The sequence below is a fragment of the Babylonia areolata genome, chromosome 13 (assembly GCF_041734735.1).
Source record: "Babylonia areolata isolate BAREFJ2019XMU chromosome 13, ASM4173473v1, whole genome shotgun sequence".
In the NCBI taxonomy this organism is placed as follows: Eukaryota; Metazoa; Mollusca; class Gastropoda; order Neogastropoda; family Buccinidae; genus Babylonia; species Babylonia areolata.
The window spans coordinates 10,094,107-10,107,530 of NC_134888.1; the positions used below are offsets into that span (position 1 = coordinate 10,094,107).

At 41.4% G+C, this 13,424-nt stretch overlaps 1 protein-coding gene across 5 annotated transcripts in view; it reads left to right on the top strand.

The window, feature by feature from the left end:
* Positions 1 to 13,424, top strand: part of LOC143289046 (peripheral plasma membrane protein CASK-like) — a 661,124-nt gene that overhangs the window by 613,778 nt on the left and 33,922 nt on the right. For all 5 annotated transcript variants that reach the window (XM_076597850.1, XM_076597848.1, XM_076597849.1 and 2 more), the window contains 2 exons: positions 4,657 to 4,742; positions 6,255 to 6,332. In XM_076597850.1, coding sequence (XP_076453965.1) covers positions 4,657 to 4,742; positions 6,255 to 6,332 — 164 coding nt within the window. The remainder of the gene's footprint in view (positions 1 to 4,656; positions 4,743 to 6,254; positions 6,333 to 13,424) is intronic.

A 13,424-nucleotide genomic window follows, 5' to 3' on the forward strand; every position in this document is an offset into this window, starting at 1 on the left:
TTTCTGTACCAAACAGTAATAGCGAAGGTTAGCACACTTTCAGTGACTGCTCGGTAGAAATCAACCATGATTTCTTTTTTAATTCCAAACTTTTTGAGGTGCCGAAAAAAGTACAGGTGCTGTTGTGCTTTCTTAACAATTTTTTCCATACTTTTCTCCCATTTCAAATAGTTGGAAATGATCAGTCCAAGAAATTTAAAGTCGCTGATGATCTCTACTTGCTTGTCTTCAATGACAAGCGGTAAGGGGTCAGATCTGGTCTTCCTGAAATCTAGAATTAATTCTTTGGTTTTAAGTTCTAAGTTTTTGAGTTCTAAGTTGTTTTGATCACACCAGCTGACAAGTTCATGTACTTCTTCCCTATATTTTGACTCATCACTGTTCATAATCAGCCCTTCTAGAGTTGTATCGTCGGCAAACTTGACCATGGTGTTACATTCATTTTGAGTTGCACAGTCATGTGTGAATAGTGAATACAACAGTGGGGATAGAACACATCCCTGTGGGGTGCCTATGTTGAGAATCATGTGGAGGAAGTGATGTCACCAACTTTAACAACTTGCGGTCTGCATCTTAGAAAATTTAGGATCCATGCACAAATTGATTCAGGCAGCGAGAGGTCTTTCAGTTTAAAATATAGTTTTGATGGCACTGTTGTGTTGAACGCAGAGCTGTAGTCAATGAAAAGGATCCTGGCATAGCTGTTAGGATTTTCGAGATGTCTGAGGACATGGTAGAGACCTGAAAGGGATCAAAAGATGGAGGAATGCAGGTTTTTAGGAATTGTAGAATCAAGCGTTCAAATGTTTTCATTACGACTGATGTTAAGGCTACGGGACGATAATCATTAAGACAACTAGGCTGTACTTTTTTTTGGAACAGGAATGATTGGTGATTTCTTAAAGCAGTGTGGCACCACACAAGACAGAAGGGACATGTTAAATATGTCAGTGAAGACACTAGATAGTTGGACTGCACACTTCCTCAAAAGGCCTGGTGAGGTGTTGTCAGGGCCAGCGGCTTTTCTCATTTTCAGACAACTTGGCCTATGAAAGGGGGAGTGGGGGTGATTTTGGGTGCAGCCACGTCAGAAGTAGACAATGGTTTGTCGAATCTGGAGTAGTATGTGTTGAGTTTGTCTGGAAGAGTTCTGTCAGTGCTGTCGACTGTCTGGTGGGTCATTTTATAATCAGTGATGTTGTGCAGTCCGGTCTATACATTCGTAGAGTTGTTTGCAGACAGGTTTTCTTCTTTCTTTCTTTTTTTCCGATATAAAAACTTTGCCTTCTTAATGCATTTTTCAACACTTCTTTTTGCCTTATTGTGGACTATTCTATCATCAGTTTCACGAAAAGCTCTCTCTTTTTCCTTTACTTTTTGCCTAACAGCCCCGTTACACCAAATTTTGTCATTTGAAAATATTTTGGTTTTTTGATGGAATGCACACACTTTCAGAAAGAAATATAATCACACACTGTGTCGGTATATTCATTTAAGTCCCCAGCACAGTCTTTAAAAACATTCCAGTCTGTACATTCGAAACAGTCCTGCAAGGTCTCTAAGGCAGAGGCCGACCATTGTTTCACAGTTTTCACAACTGGTTTTTCAGATTTCAGTTTTTGTTTGTAGACTGGCACCAGAAAAATCTTGCTGTGGTCGGACTGTCCCAAAAGCGCACGGCGGATTGAGTGGTACGCCTTCTTGATGGAGGTGTAGCAGTGGTCCAGGGTCTTATCTGAGGAATGATCATGGTGGTGGTGTTTAAAATATATATTTCTTCAATTCATCATCATAATTATTAGCCCCCTTGCAACTGTCATCATCATTGACGATGTTGCAAATTTGTGTGCACATGCGTACATTTACTTACAAGCTTTGGCTGCCCAGTTTTTGTTCAAAAAAGCTCATTGTAGGCTTTGTGCATATGTTTGCATTTTCTTTGGAAATTTACAGCCATGAACAGCAAGCATGATGAGTTTTCCACACAGTGAAATAGTTGGTGCTCAAGCACCCATAAGTTTCCTTGCTGTACCTGTGTTATCATTCAGCTTAATCTTCTTGCTCATCTTCCTTCTTTCTTCCACTGCTCTCACCTCTTACTGCTGTGTTTCTCTCTTCTTCTTTCTTCATTTTCTGCAACATTTCCATTTTTTTCTTCTTCTTTTCCGGTTTCTTCCTTCTTTTCTATTTCTTTTCGTTTTTACTTTTCCTGTTTCTTCTTTTCGTAACTTTCTGCCTCTTTTCCTTCTTTTCTATTTCTTTTTGTTTTTCTTTTCTTCTTTTTCTGCTTCTCCTCTTCCTTTTCTCCTGCCTGCATCTGCCTTTTTTCTTCTCCTCCTCCACCCTCCTCCTCCTCTTCCTCCTGCACCCTCTTCCTCCTCTTCCTCCTAGTTTATTCTTTTACTTCTTCCTCTTTAAGAGATGGGGATGGAAGCAGTTTCCCCAAATAGAACCACTTGTTAAAGGCAAGCAGTTACTGATGTGATCACATGTGACTGAGGGGAAGACTATCAGGGATCAACAAGCCTTGATGTTGATTCAAGGGAGATAGGTTGACCATTATTAGGAATGTAAAGAGTTGTCTCCTCCTGCTGACGTCTGAGGCCAGTGTATGTGAAGGGAAGCAGGACTCCCTAAACTGTCTGGTGGGGCAGTCTTTGATGGGTTATCAAACATAGTGCACACACATCAAGACTGAGTGGCACTGCACTGTGGTGAGGTCACTTTCCCCAGGAACACCAGCCCGGTGGCCTGCACTGACCAGGATTGTTCTTTGTCACTTACAGGTGTGGCTAGGTCTCACACAGTGTTGTGAAGATGGAATGATGAGTGGCAGGTGTTCGGATTAAAATCAAAATGGCCATGTATGTGTGTCCTGGCTTGGCATCTCTAATAGTGTGACATGATCTTCACAGGATTTGGTTGTGAGGTGGTTTTGTATGTGTCTTGGGTCTTAAGTTTTCCTATGCTGTATGGTCTACCCAGGACACTGATGACACATGCTCAGATTATATCTCCCACCAAATCTGCCTGTTTTTGATCATGTTTACAGTCTCACATGCATGCACACACTCACACACACATGCACACATTCAGACACACACACTCTCTCAGTGATGAGTGGGTAGACCAAGCAGCTAGAAGAGCAGCACGTAATCTCGAAGGCGCAGTACAACTTGACATCCAGTTAGATCTGCATGAATGCATTAGTTATATAGAAAATGTATCTAGAAATCGATTTCAGAAATTACTTATAGATTCAAATAATCAATATTACCACTGTTGTGTAAACACAAAGAATGCAGCTAATCCCAAACATTTTCTAAATTTGACACCAGCAGCACATTCAAGACAAATTACAAGTCTAATGTATAGAATTCGTTAAAATGCCTTTCGTACAAAATTTTCTAAAAATATAAAATGAATATGCGGTAAGCAAATAACTGTAAGCCATCTACTCGTTCATTGTCCGAGCATAAGGCAATTAATTCCAAAAGATGTAATTGATGACTTTTCTTCCAATATTTCATTACCCACTGAAAAGATTTTGAATGATTATTCATTGCTTAGAATTTTTCAGAAATTTTAAACTCCAGTTCAGTTGGTATTCTCCTTTGATGTATTACAATTAATGCTGTTATTTATATTTACATTGTTGTAGGTTAATACTTGTTGATATGCTTATACATATTCTCTCCCCCCCCCCCCCCCCCCCCCCCCCCCAACCCCATGACATCTCATTCAGTACACACCACAATCTCTTTAGTCTTTTTCTTATAATAATCTACCTTTCCTCTGATACATAACATGAACACTTTTTTACACTAATATTCACATGCACTCCCTTTCCTTTATCCACTACTTGACTCCTTTCCGTCTAAAAACACTTATAGTGAATAGACGTTAAACTGAAGATAAACACTCTCTCTGTGTGTCTCTCTCTCTCTGTCTGTCTGTCTGTCTCTCTCTCTCTCTCTCTCTGTCTCTCTCTTTGAAAACTTCTCTTTCTCCCTATGTCTCTTTGAAAACTTTTGAAATTCAGGAAAACAAAAAAACTACAAAGATCAGATAGTTAAAGATTTGAAAAATAAATCAGTGGCATGACTATGTGCCAGGACTGTTAATAAGAAGTAAAGTTCAGACACTAATGAAGTGTGTTCCTAAAAAGAAAGCCACAACACACACACACACACACACACACACACACACACACACACGTATGCATACACACATGCAGGCATCATCTGAAGCAGCTTTCTCAGAGGCTGCCCTTTGTAACTTCCAGATGAAAAAGGCAAACGTTCACTGCTCCAGTAAACATATAGGATAATGCAGGGTACTGTTAACTGCTTATTGTTTTCTGATTTATTTATTTGTATGACGTTCTATAGAGGGAGGGGGGATGACTTTTAAGGGTGTTGTAGAACCGATGCTGAAGATTAATGATCCAGATGAACACATAGATCTGCTCTACTGGGCTGACAACAACGCTTCACAGATTAGTTGCCTGTTTCTCTGACAGGCTGAGACGCCAAGCAGAATGAAAGTTTCACTTTGCTAGTGGGCATGAAGATATGAACAGATTACATTGACAACTACATTGGCAAGTATGATGCATTGCTATCTTTTTTTTTTCTTCTTGATTTGTGTGTGCAGGTACTCTTCATGTTGGGGATGAAATTAAAGAGATCAATGGCAGTTCTGTTCAGAACCAGCCAGTAGAGACATTGCAGAAAATTTTGGTGAGTTAGTTGTTTTTTCTGTCTTGACTGTCTCTAAGTTGCTGTCATTAGATCCCTTTCTCTGTCTGTCTGTCTCCATTCCTCCCTCTCTCCCTCTCCTCTTCACCCATCTCCACATTTCCTGTTCCTCATTCACAGTCACACACACACACACACACACACACATACACACAGCCACCCTATCTCTCTCTCTCTCCCTCTCCCCTCTCTCTCTTAACACACACTGTCATATTCTCTGTCTGTCTGTCTGTCTGTCTCTCTCTCTCTCTCTCTGTTTCTCACTTTAGTATTATATTTTGTATGCATCCACACACACACACACACACATGCACACACGCACACACACACACACACACACACACACACACACACACACACACACGCACATGCATGCACACATGTCCATACTCCAGTCTTGCACTACATAATTATGGTTGCAACAGAACAACTTGAACTTGATACATGATAATGTCAATCAGCAGTTCAGAGGGTTATGCCACTGTTTATCATTGTGTGTGTGTGTGTGTGTGTGCATATGCGCACATTTTTTTAAAACAGTTTCATCTAGATAAAGCTGAAAGCTACACTGATCTTTTGAAAAAGTAGTTCCACTTTAAGATAGGACCTTCTAGCGATAACATGAAAAATCAGCACACGTTCATCACATTCACTATCACATCCATCCAAATATTTCATTTATTCTGCTTGCTGTTTGAAAATGGAGCTGTTTATATTAGGGATATATGGTTGTGAAATATGAAGAATGTTATCTGATCATAGATCTGTTGTGTTGGATTGCTTTTCATGGCATGGTTGGTTGGGTTGGGTTGTTTTTTTTGTTTGTTTTGTTTCTTTCTCTTTTTTCTCTCTTTTTTCTGAGACCACACACAGAGGCATGCACGCACTTGCATGCATGCGCACACACACACACACACACACACACACACACACACACACACACACACACACACAGCTGTCTCTCTTTCTCTCTCTCTCTCTTTCTCATTGTGTTAGTCTGTCTCTTTCTTTATTTTCATGTGTAATTGTGTGTGTGTGTGTGTTTTGCCATTGCTTTTTTTTTCTTTTCTTTTCTTTCTTTTTTGCCATTAAGGACTGGATGTAAAAAATATTTAAAAAAAAAAAAAAAGGCAACTGTGCTTACTCCACTACCCTCATGAAATAAAAAATTTGTGTTGTTTCGTTTTGTTTCATTTCTGTCCTCTCTCTCTCTCTCTCTCTCTCTCTCTCTCACACACACACACACACACACACACACACACACACACACACACACACACACACACACATCCTATAAACATTAAAGTGATGATAATGTCGATGGTGATGATGATGATGATCTCTGTGGTGATGATGATGATGATGTCTCTGGTGATGATGATGATGGCGATGGTGATGATAATGATGAGGTCTGTGGTGATGATGATTGATGTCTATGGTGATGATGTCTGATGAGGTCGAGGGTGATGATGATGATGTCTATGGTGATGATAGCGAGATCTGAGGGGCTCTGTCACCTTCAAAGTTGTGCCCACTGCCACCAGGAAGGGAGAGAACCAGCTGAGCAAAGAGGTGAGGGGCCTGTAGGGGGCGCCAGTGAATACATAGGATGCAGCTGTGTTGTCATGATGTCAGTGCAAGTGTTGAGAAAGTTAAAAGACAGTCACTTCAGGGTCATAATACACAGCATGTCAGTGTGGTGTAAGGATTGTACATGACTCACCTCACTTGAAGCAAGTGATATATTGGTAAAATAGGACAGTTCTGCATAATCATAATATCTGTCCATTTGGGATATATATATATATATATATATATATATATAGAGAGAGAGAGAGAGAGAGAGAGAGAGGAGATAGTGAACCTGTTAAAAGAAGAGAAGAACTAATGAAAAGAAAAATACAAATGAAAATTGAAATTCTTTTAATCATGAAAAAAAACTGTAGAGAAAGTGGGTGGTTGTTTTTATTAGTTGAGTTTTTTTCCAATAATATTTTTTTCCAGTCTGTGAATCCTGCAGCAATTCCCTTCCAATTGTATTCAGCTGTTTGCTTTCACACAGCACACGTGGCATTTCACATACTTTTCTGTGCATACTTAAAGAGCTGCAGTGCAAGCTTTGACAGTGAGCACTCCACAGCATCATGAATTCAAGAAAGAAAAAAAAAGAGAAGATATGGGAAACACTATCTGGAATGCACATTCTTCCTCCACCTTGCACTGGCATCAGACTGACAGGCTGCAGACACTGTGATCATTGCATCATGACTATTGACTAAAACACTTGCCTGACATGTCCACTTTTTCCAGAAAGATGCACGAGGGAGTATAGTTCTCAAGATTGTGCCTAGTTACCGAAATACTCCCACATTGTGTGAGGTAATACTTGGTGTGCAGTAATATACAGTGTTGTCTGCCCAGTAGTGTAGTTATGTCTTTCTGTTTTTTCAGTACTTGTGGAGTGGATGTTAGACAGTACACTGTATCCACCTAGGTTTGGTATTTTTTCCCATGAAGTAATTAAATCAGTTCTGATTTCATTTAAGTACCCCACTCCCCCACTCCCCTTCTTCGTCCTCCTCGCCCTTGACCCTGACCTCTACCACTCAAGCACATGGGAGATAAGGTTTGTTACATATTGCCTGTATATTTTTTCAGCGATTACAGTGATTTGAGTGGACCTACCCACATGTCAGTAATGGAGAAAAACAATCACACATCTAACTCATAGAAATGAAAAATGATTGAAAAACAAGCAAACATCCTTACAAGCTTACTTTTTTTTCTTTTAATTTTGACCAGTTCTTTTATAAGACTTCACTGTTTTTTGTTGTTGTTTTTGTGAACCAAGTCATTTCCTTTGAGAGTAACATCAGTCCAGAGTTGGTGCTGGTTGTTGGTGGGAATGACTTGAATAGACTACAGGGTGTATGTGAATGCTTGTGTTCTTGTATAAATGTCTTCTCTGTTGTTGTTGATTAGTGTTGGTGTTGTTTTGTAATTCTGCACACACCTGTTTTCTGCAGTTTTCGTAGAATCTTAATCAGTGGGTTTTTGATGTTGTTTTTCTGGCTGTTGCATGGTTATAGCAGGTTTGTTGATGTTTGTTGATGTGTCCTCAGTTTGCCTGTTGATTCCTGTTTCCAGTTTTTATATCGCAGCTGAAGCTAGCTGTCTGATGTCTGTTTCCATTCTGTCCTGAATTTCTGCCTTCCTGTTGTCTACCCATCCCGGTATTAGTCCTTCATTTTGTCTTCTCATCTCCAACCAAATGCTTTTCCGTAGTCTGTCTGTTTAATGGGGAGGTGTTTCATAGTCTGTCTGTTTAATGGGGAGGTGTTTCATAGTCTGTCTGTTTAATGGGGAGGTGTTTCATAGTCTGTCTGTTTAATGGGGAGGTGTTTCATAGTCTGTCTGTTTAATGAGGAGGTGTTTCATAGTCTGTCTGTTTAATGAGGAGGTGTTTCATTGTCTGTTTAATGAGGAGGTGTTTCATTGTCTGTCTGTTTAATGAGGAGGTGTTTCATAGTCTGTCTGTTTAATGAGGAGGTGTTTCATAGTCTGTCTGTTTAATGAGGAGGTGTTTCATAGTCTGTCTGTTTAATGAGGAGGTGTTTCATAGTCTGTCTGTTTAATGAGGAGGTGTTTCATTGTCTGTCTGTTTAATGAGGAGGTGTTTCATAGTCTGTCTGTTTAATGAGGAGGTGTTTCATTGTCTGTCTGTTTAATGAGGAGGTGTTTCATTGTCTGTTTAATGAGGAGGTGTTTCATAGTCTGTCTGTTTAATGAGGAGGTGTTTCATAGTCTGTCTGTTTAATGAGGAGGTGTTTCATAGTCTGTCTGTTTAATGAGGAGGTGTTTCATAGTCTGTCTGTGGAAAGGGTAGAGGAGCAGGAGTTGAGGATCATGGAAAGTACACTTTAATGATTAATGTGGTTGCATTTACCTGATGTACTCTTCTTCTTCTTTAATACCTTTTTTGTCTTAAGATGCTGTGGAGTCATGGATTTTTTCCCATATTAAAGTGATGCATATCCCAACATGTTTGCATGCAGAAAACAAATTCTAATAAGTATGCTGTGGAAGGAAAGTTGACAATTTGTTTCTTTTTATTGTAGTTTTTGCTTTCTAAAGGAAATCCAGTGTTGTTTGTTTGAATTCCAGTATTGACTGCAAGCTGTTTCTCATTGAGCAGAAGATTGTTGTGTGATTTTTCTTTATTTGTTTTGTTCAGTTTTTAAGATTTGCAATGCTGGCATGTATGTTAACTGATATTATATTAATTGTTGTTTATGTAGGATGCTGTATGTGGATGCTGCATGTTTTTATCTCCCCCTTCATCTGCATCCTCTCTTCCTGTGTTGTTTTGTTCCAAGTTCAGAGAAAGATTGGGGAGCATGAAATGTAGGTAGGGCTTTGTCCTTGATGAATTCTCTGTGATGAAAGCACTGCCAAAGGATTTTATTTCCCACATGTTTTGGGCTGTGGTCTTTCTAGCTGACTGATTCCTGAACACAACATGACTTGATAATGTGGTGCCACAGGGTTTCTTGTTCCTGTCAGCGTTTCTGCCCTAAAGACAAGGAGAGTACAAAAAATTGACTGACTCTCTCTCTCTCTCTCTCTCTCTCTCTCTCTCTCTCTCTCTCTCTCTCTCTCTTTTAAAAAAAATTCCTGTTGTACCTTGCTTAGAGCAGACTGAAAAGGAGTAGCTTTGTCCATGAAAGAAAACAGCTGTCCCTACAATACCAGAACAGCTGCCACAGGACCCATCAGTGGTGCCAGAACCTTGGGCTGACAACCAGACTGACATCCAAGTCTTCACCACAGTTCCCTTACCTCACTTGAGGTGACACACAGAGCGACTCAGTGAAGCAGCACCTCATGCTAGCCCTGATTGCTGAGGAGTCCCCACAGGGAAATCTGTTGTGATCAAAAGAAATACAAATACAAATTATGGAGTCCCTTGGAATGAGCAAGGTGATGGGCTGGCCAAGAAGGATGCCATAATGCCATAGTGGAGCAGCCCAACAACAGCATCAGCTCAAGTGAGTTGAAGTTCTTCATCAAGGCACTTATGATGCCTACAATAATCAGGGATGACTACCACACATTAACCAGAGAGCAACATAGTGTCCTGGTCAGACTAGTTTGCACCAGTCACAGACTGAACAACTGTATGTTCCAAAAACTTGAGGCTTGCGCCATTTCTCACCTGTCCTTTGGGGCAGGAAGACCAGACAGCAGAGTACATTTTCCAAAGCTGCCCCTTGTACAAACTGGCAAGACAAGAAGTGTGGCCTGTCGACACTCCACACACAACCAAACTCCATGGCAGCAATGATGAGCTGGAGACAAGGTCATTCATTGGAATCACAGCGTGGTTTCCAAGCAGAGAGATCCACGATAGACATGATCTTCTCCCTTCGCCAAATCCAGGAGAAGTGCAGAGCAGAGGATGCCCCTGTATGTCGCATTCATTGACTTCACCAAGGCCTTTGACCTAGTCAGCAGAGACGGCCTTTTCAGGGCTCTTCGAAAGATCGGCTGCCCCCCTAAACTGTACAGCCTGATTGAGTCCTTCCACTCCAACATGAAAGGGACGGTGCAGTTCAGTGGTAACCTCTCCAAACCCTTCGACGTACGCAGCGTTGTCAAACAAGGCTGCATCGTCGCCCCCACCATATTTGGAATCTTCTTTGCTCTTCTCCTGAGGCATGCGTTCAGCACAGCGCAAGAAGGGATCTACCTGCGGACCAGATCAGATGGCAGGCTCTTCAATCTCGCCAACCTCAGAGCAAGGACAAAAGTCCGCAAAGCGCTCATCAAAGACATGCTCTTTGCCGATGATGCCGCAGTTGTGACCCACACCCAGCAGGACTTGCGGTCACTAATGGACCACTTCTCCCAGGCCTGCAAAGATTTCGGTCTGACCATCAGTCTCAAAAAGACAAACGTCCTAGGCCAAGACACGCCATCTCCACCAGCCATCACCATTGATGACTACAAGCTTGAAGCCATCCATCAATTCATTTACCTTGGGTCCACCATCACCGACAACCTCTCCCTTGACACCGAGATCGACAAGAGGATCGGGAAGGCAGCCACAATGCTAGCACGCCTCACACAAAGAGTGTGGACAAATCCCAAACTGACCACGAAGACAAAGATGGCTGTATACAACGTCTGCGTCCTCAGCACCTTGCTGTATGGCAGTCAGGCGTGGACCACACATGCTCATCAGGAGAAAAGGCTCAATACTTTCCACCTGAGAAGCCTACAGTGCATACTCGGCATCTCCTGGCAAGACAAGGTGACAAAGACCGAAGTCCTGACTCGCGCTGGCCTCCTGACCTTGTATACCATGCTGAGACAGCGTCAGCTGCACTGGCTGGGCCACGTTCGTCGCATGGAAGATGGTTGCATCCCAAAAGACATCCTTTATGGAGAGCTCGCCACAGGGCAGAGAAGCATCGGCCACCCACAGCTGAGATACAAAGACATTTGCAAACGTGACATGAAGGCGCTTGAGATCAACACTGAGTCCTGGGAGGACCTTGCAGATGACCACAACAGCTGGAGAAGCACTCTCAAGAACAGCTACGGATTGGTGAGGACGAACTGTCAGCTGCTGCAGCAGAAAAGCAAGCTTGCAGAAAAGGGACGGCAGCCAACAGACCAGCATCACCTTACTCATGTGACCGCTGCAACAGAGACTGTCTCTCTCGCATCGGTCTCTACAGTCACAGGCGACGCTGCTTGGTCCAAGCAGACAGCCTAATTAGACATTAGGTCGGATATACTCTATCCATAGTCAGCCATGACCGAAGGAGGCCTACTACTACTGTCAGAACTAGACTGATTGTGGAGCTGTGAATGATGAGTAGAAGAAGAAAAATTCCCTCTTGTAGAGTTTTCTTGTTTATTTGTCTTTTGTTGTTTTTTTAGTGGGGGTCAAATTTGACATAAGTTTGTTTTTGGGTTGGTTTTTTTTTTGTATTTGTTATCATATCCAAAAACCACAGATCTGTGGTTGATATCAAGTCTATCACAATTTAAACTCTTTTAAGTATCTTGCAAACTGTCAAAAAATAAAATGCACATGGTATAGGTAATGGGTAATACTTCTTCTTCTTCAGCGTTCGATATTGTTGGGATGCATCAGACTTGAAGCTTCGTCACCCTGATGAAGCCCACGGTTTTCTCCAGGTCAGTCTGGTCACCCCAAAGCTGTGCCTGCAGCTCTACTCCCTCAGGCCAGAACTGGCGTTGTAGATCCCTCATGAGTGAGGTAGTGCTGGAAAATATGTTCTGGGTTTTGTGTACCTGTGCCACAGTGTGAGATATTTTCATTCGGCTAAGATGACTCAAAAGCCTGCAGTGGCCTGTACAAAGTCTGAAGAGGATTGTTTGCTGATGTCGCAGGAGTTGGTGCATCACACCTGTCTCTTTGTCAGCGTTCAGCCTTCTCTTCCTTCGGTACTGGCTGTGGATGATGGTTTTTGCCTCTCTGTACGTCACTGGGTGGCTGAACTGCTCCATTTTGTTTCCCACTTTTGACAGAACATCAACTTTTTCATTCTCAGTGATCCCACAGTGGGATGGAATCCACTGCAATGTGATGGTAGACACTTATGAGAGGTCATTTAGGGTCTTTTGTAGAGACACTGGCTGTTGGTCACTTTGTTTGTTTTGCAGCGCTTCCAGCACAGATTTGCAATCAGTGAAGAAGGCAATCTTGGGTGGTGGTCTGGCTGATTCAGCAAAGGTTTTTGCTGCATGGAGGAGAGCACTTGTTTCTGCTCTGTAGTTGGAGATTTTTCCAGTTGGAATGTTTCTTGCGTGAGTTTTCCATTTGTGTGTTGGATGAAAACTCCTGCTCCTCCGTTCTTTACTGCTTCATCAGAGGACCCATCAGTAAAGACATGTGTTCACTCACTGGGATGGTAATGTTCATCAATCAATAGGTAATACAAGAGTGTGTCCATTTCATTTTTACAAAAATGGCGTTTGTTATTTGATAACACTGTCATATTCATCACTAGAACTTGCCATATAAACATGGCTTTAGCTACTCCTCCCAGTGGTGTAACAGACATTTTCATCCATACATCACTGGACATCACTGTGTGCTCTTCTGTAAGCAAGGGGAGTTACTGTTCAAAGGGTACAGTGTTTGTTTTCACCAGTCACTCACTTTTCCTTAGATTGTTTTGGCATCCTTTCTGTGTTATAACTATTGATGTGGTTTTAAAATGAAGAGATGATTGGACCAGTTGTTCTTTTTTGTTTAATAGTTTCAATAATTTGCTGAGGATTTGGGAAAATTAATTATTACCCTCAATCCTTCTCCCCACCCCCCTCCTCTTCATAATTTAATGCATTTTATTTTTAATCTTTATTTTATCAATTCCTCTCATTGAAGACCCAAAGGGGACAAAGAGAAGTTGATTTGAATAATAGTTTTAATGTTTCATTTATATAGCCCTATAAAATGTACACAACAGAACTTTTTTGGTACTCATTAATTTTGTTTCCCTGTCTGAGATGAATTTATTATTCAGTTATAAGATTTCAACTTGAACTGATAGAATTGTTTGAAAATTTTGAGATTGTGAGAGTCATTTTATTGTGTTTCCAAAGCTTTGCATCGAGAAAGCTGCT